The sequence below is a fragment of the Octopus bimaculoides genome, chromosome 6, assembly GCF_001194135.2.
Source record: "Octopus bimaculoides isolate UCB-OBI-ISO-001 chromosome 6, ASM119413v2, whole genome shotgun sequence".
NCBI classification, from domain to species: Eukaryota; Metazoa; Mollusca; class Cephalopoda; order Octopoda; family Octopodidae; genus Octopus; species Octopus bimaculoides.
Window position 1 is genome coordinate 38,824,203 of NC_068986.1, and position 5,366 is coordinate 38,829,568.

General features: G+C 34.3%; 1 protein-coding gene across 1 annotated transcript in view; it reads left to right on the forward strand.

Moving 5' to 3' along the window:
- The first annotated feature begins 295 nt into the window (after positions 1 to 295).
- The window catches only part of LOC128248125 (inositol-pentakisphosphate 2-kinase-like), a 26,248-nt gene continuing 21,177 nt past the window's right edge, over positions 296 to 5,366 (forward strand). The window contains exons 1-2 of the mRNA XM_052968689.1: positions 296 to 420; positions 1,769 to 1,835. Of these exons, the coding sequence (XP_052824649.1) occupies positions 382 to 420; positions 1,769 to 1,835 (106 nt within the window). The 5' untranslated portion in view covers positions 296 to 381. The remainder of the gene's footprint in view (positions 421 to 1,768; positions 1,836 to 5,366) is intronic.

Here is a 5,366-nt window from a genome sequence, read left to right on the forward strand (position 1 = left end):
ATATTGCACTCTACCATCTATAGAAAAGAAAGGGCGTATCAGATAATGTAGCCTGGAAAAAATAAATGATTATCAGAGATGAAATGCCTTTGCTTATAAGTCTGTTTGATTAGACTGATTTGGGGCTTAACACCAGAGAGATGAAAGGTAAAAAAAAACAAAAAAAACACTGCAGGATTTAAATTTCAGTCATTGCTTCTGCCAGCTCATCATCATTTTAATAGCTATAAAAGTGATGGTGATGAAGATAACATCAATTCGGGGAAAAAAGAAAGATGTTATAAAAGAGTATGAGTTGTATATTTGCCATCTTGTTTGTAGGAAAGAGCTGACCAAATTCATTGTAAATTACAGAGGACGGTTGATTTTGTGAAAGAAGTTATGCAGCCATTGTTGTCTTCGGTCTATGTCATTCCACCAGTAAGTTACTTTCCTAATTTCCTTTCCCTTAAAGTTTTTTTTTTTCTTGTGACAATAGAAATGTCTTAATAATATTGATTCCTATCTTTTCAAAATGTAAAATTTACTTGTTTGTTTTCTCAGTCATTATTGAACAGATGTTTATTCTTTTGTGTGTGAAATGAATGTAGATATATGTTTACTTTGAGCGACAAAACAAAATGAGAAAAAGAAGGTAGATAGACCCGTGAAACCCAGTTTTATTGCAGTTAGCATTAAGTTATCTCATTGAGAAGAGAATGTACAATCAACTAGCAATCAACCTAAAGAGTTAACAATATCAAAATGTTATATATATATATACATGTGCTTGGTAGTTGGCTAAAAGTATTTATTTTGTAGTCAGGAGTTCAAATCTGGTTATATTAACCAATGGTCTGGTTAGTATTTACTGCATAAAGTAAGTTTTAATAATTTTATTTACCAAGAATAATGTCTTAAAATTTCATTTATTATGGATTTTTTGGGGTTGGGTTTTGGTTTTTAACGAGAAATGAGATTGTTCTAGCTTTTAGGTAAGTGTAACAAGTCCTTATCAAAGTTGTTTGGAAACCATTCCTCTAAACTTCCTTTTACTCTCCCACCTCATTTATGTGTTCTTTCCAGACATAATAAGGATAAGCAAGAGCCATGAACACTACTCCTCTCCTTTGTACAGTGTAATAAAACTTGTACATTCATTTCTCAAAAAAAATTAACCTTTCTTCCCCACTCCTTCAATATATGTTATTCCAAAATGATTTTCATACTGTTTTCTTGGCATGAAATAAAATTTGGGAAAGCTGTATTGCAACTGGAAGTTTATTGTAGAAGTATAGAACTTTTCCTTTTAAATTCTCAGATTATCATCATTGCTTTCAAGTTCGTCTTCTGAAACATGACATTACCTATTTAAAATATGTTTCCCAAATTGAGAATTATACCTTGGAAGTTTACTTCCAACAATGGTAATCTTTCTAAAATTGTTTAATGAGTCTATTTTATACTAGCTAATGCTTTTAACACCAAAACTCTTATTTTTGTCCATTTTTCCACATTTTTTAGGACTCTGTTTCTCGACAAATCACTTTTCTCTAACATTGCTTAAGTGACTCAGGTTTTGTATCCAAGTATTCAAGACCAAATGTGCATTAAATAGATTGTTTGTTGTTCCTATGTTCTGTTGATTGGCTGGTAAGAGCTTATCCACTTTCTCCAGTCATTGCATAAATAGAATCCTAGTTATACGAGATTTGAGATCCAATTTCTATTTTAGCTGATATTTTGCAGTTGTTTAGTCTTTCTAATATATATTTTATTTTACTTTTAGCTGCTTGAAAAAATACCAATAGGTTTTGCTGAGAAAGTGAATAGAGCTGTAAAAAAGGCTAGACCAGGTAAAGTGATAGCTATATAATTTGAATGCATGAATATACAAAATGTGTCTTTAGCAATCATAGATTGTATTGACTTATAAAATCATAATGTCTTGAGACTTCTCAGTATTGTTTACTTTCTTATCAATAATTAATTATGCTGTATGATAAGGAAATCATCAATCATCATAATAGTAAATGGACATATGATTCACCACAGTAACAAACATACATAATTGGGTTTTTTTTTAGTTTGAAAATATCTAAAAGTCCTCCTCCTTGTATACCAAGTCATTTATTCTCTAAAATATGGAAGCAATTGTGATTCCTAAGCAATGGGAATTAGTTTCTAAATATTAATATATGAATAAATTAAAGTGGCAAGCTGGCAGAACCATTAGTACACTAGGCAAAATGCTTAGCGGCATTTCATCCGTCTTTATGTTCTGAGTTCAAATTCTGCTTAAGTTGACTTTGCCTTTCATCTTTTGAGATCGACAAAATAAGTAAGTACCAGTTAAGCATTGGGGGTCAATGTAATCAACTTACCCACTCACCCCAAGTTGCTGGCCTTGTGCCAAAATTTGAAATCAATTTATGAATAAATTTTGTTTTAAGAAACGATGATCAAGCACAACCAGTGGACAGCTGTGACGAGTAACAATATACTTTCATTTCAGTACAATAAACAGGATGTGTGAAACTTATAGAGAATTGGTCCTTTCATTTCAATTATGTTAAATTAACACAAAACTTAACTCCTCAAATAAACTAAGAATCATAGCTGACACATAAGTCATCATATTTTCATGAATACAGACATCATTACTAGAATGAATAGTGAAATTTCAGCTTATCTGTAACATGATATCTGGTTGATATCATCCTATATTGTATTGTAATTCCAAGTAGTATTTCCTCTTAAAAGCTATGTTAGAACAATGTAAGTTTTTGTCTATTAAATAAACCAGCTTGTTGGATACTGAAGTAGATACTGAAGATAAGAACAAAAAAATAGAGTAAGAAATGACACGTTTGTGTGGTTAAGAAGCCTCCAGTCAGCCAGTGCCTTCAGAGAGAAATTTAGTATGTGGAGACTGCAAAATTTATCACATATGTTTATCTATATCTGTTGCCAGTGTATATCAGCAGAAGATGTACAGTTCTGGGAGTAAAATCAGTGCATTCAAAGAAAAATATCTTGTGGTATTTACTCAGCTTGAGTTACACAGACAATTCTTTGTCATTCTCACCATCGAAAATGCAGTGAACCAGTGACTGGCTAGTTGGAAATCCCCACCTACAAAATGCATGGTATAAATATAATTTTATTGCTCAGTGGTAATAGTGTCAGGCTCACAATAATGAGGCAGTGGGTTCAATTCCCAGCCCAGGTTGTGTGTTGTGTTCTTGAGCAAAACACTTTATTTCATGTTGCTCCAGTTCACTCAGCTGTAGACATGAGTTGTGACATCACTGGTACCAAGCTGTATCGGCCTTTGTCTTTCCCTTGGATAACACTGGTGGCGTGGAGAGGGGAGGCCGGTAGGCATGAGCAACTGCTGGTCTTCCATAAACAACCTTGCCCAGACTTGTGCCTTGGAGGGGAACTTTCTAGGTGCAATCCCATGGTTATTCATGACCAAAGTGGGTTTTTACCTTCTATTCTTTAAAGAATGAAACCCTCAAATTAGTTATTACTAAATAGATGACAAATATTTGTATTCGGCACATAGCTTTAATAACATTTTAGCATTGTTATGATAGGACACAAGATAGATTCAATGCAACCAAGCATATTACTGAAGAAAAATCACACTCCATTGTTTAGGCTGCTTTCTCTCTTCTGAAAAATTAGCAATTGCTTTTTAATGTTTTGATTTAGATATTTCATTTCACTTAAATTTTATGAATTTATTTTGTATCTTTTCTAAAACTTTGAACATAGAACAATACTTTTAACTACAAAACTGGCACGGAAGCCGCCTGACTGGCCTTCGTGCCGGTGGCACGTAAAAGAACCCACTACACTCTCAGAGTGGTTGGCATTAGGAAGGGCATCCAGCTGTAGAAACTCTGCCAGATCAGGTTGGAGCCTGGTGTAGCCATCTGGTTCGCCAGTCCTCAGTCAAATCATCCAACCCATGCTCGCATGGAAAGCGAACGTTAAACGATGATGATGATGAGTTTATATTCTTAAATTTTTATTTCATATAATCCATAACAAAATATCTGCTAAGCATGAAGTGAGGCCTTTTGTGAAATGCAATATTTGAAATCTATGTGATTTCCATATATATTGAAAACAATGTTTGTTTCAATCAGATGGTTGAAGGCAATACAGAAGTCATCACCATTTTTGCATCCATTTAGCATGAGTTAAATGGATCTCACAGTGACTCACTTCTTGTCACCTGACATACACTGCAACAGAGAAAACCAACCAATTTTGTTGTTGTGTATATCTTACAGTGTGGACTGTGTGCTATATCATGCCACCAGTACTAGAGACATTTTCTCCCAAACTAAAGAGTCATTTCTACTCTGTATGTTTTTTTTGTTTTTTATTGGTGTTACTACTTTCCTAAATAAGTATCCCGCAATGCTGCTTGCTGAAATCTCTAATGCACTCTTGTGCATTGTTTGAATTTTACTAGGGACCACTAATGTTAAATTACAGAAACTGTTTTTGAGTACACATGCAACCATAAACTTCCAAATTTGTCAATATTTTGCTATCTTTGAACAAAGCTTACATTTTGTTCATAAAAACATGGATGATACCTGATGACTTTTCATCAAACTTTAATTAAGTTACAAAGGGCACTTGTTTTTTTTTTTATCTTTGCCACAAGGATTCATCATCATCATCACCATCATTTAACATGATGGATCACTGTGGCAACGAAGAAAAAAATCCATTGATAAATAATAGTCCTTTCAGTAAAAGCAAGAAATATAGAGAGGGATCTTTTGATTTATCATACACACATACCATTTGTGTTTATAAAAAGAAAACTTCTACTATATTGTGGCTTAGATCTAAGTTAACCCTGATCATCCAGGATGTCTATATTCAAAGACATTCCAGTTGTAACCATTTTTTTATCTAAAGTAATGTGTCCTTTATGTAAGATTGTAAGGTGTGATTTAAAGATTTGAATGCTATTTTATACAATAGTCAAGCAATATAACCTAATTCTCATTATCTTGTATCAATTATATTTAGAATTATGTTCATCATCATCATCATCATCATCGTTTAACGTCCGCTTTCCATGCTAGCACGGGTTGGACGATTTGACTGAGGACTGGTGAAACCGGATGGCAACACCAGGCTCCAATCTAATTTGGCAGAGTTTCTACAGCTGGATGCCCTTCCTAACGCCAACCACTCAGAGAGTGTAGTGGGTGCTTTTACGTGTCACCCGCACGAAAACGGCCACGCTCGAAATGGTGTCTTTTATGTGCCACCCGCACAAGAGCCAGTCCAGGGGCACTGGCAACGATCTCGCTCGAAAACCCTACAAGGCCAGTCAGGCGGTACTGGCA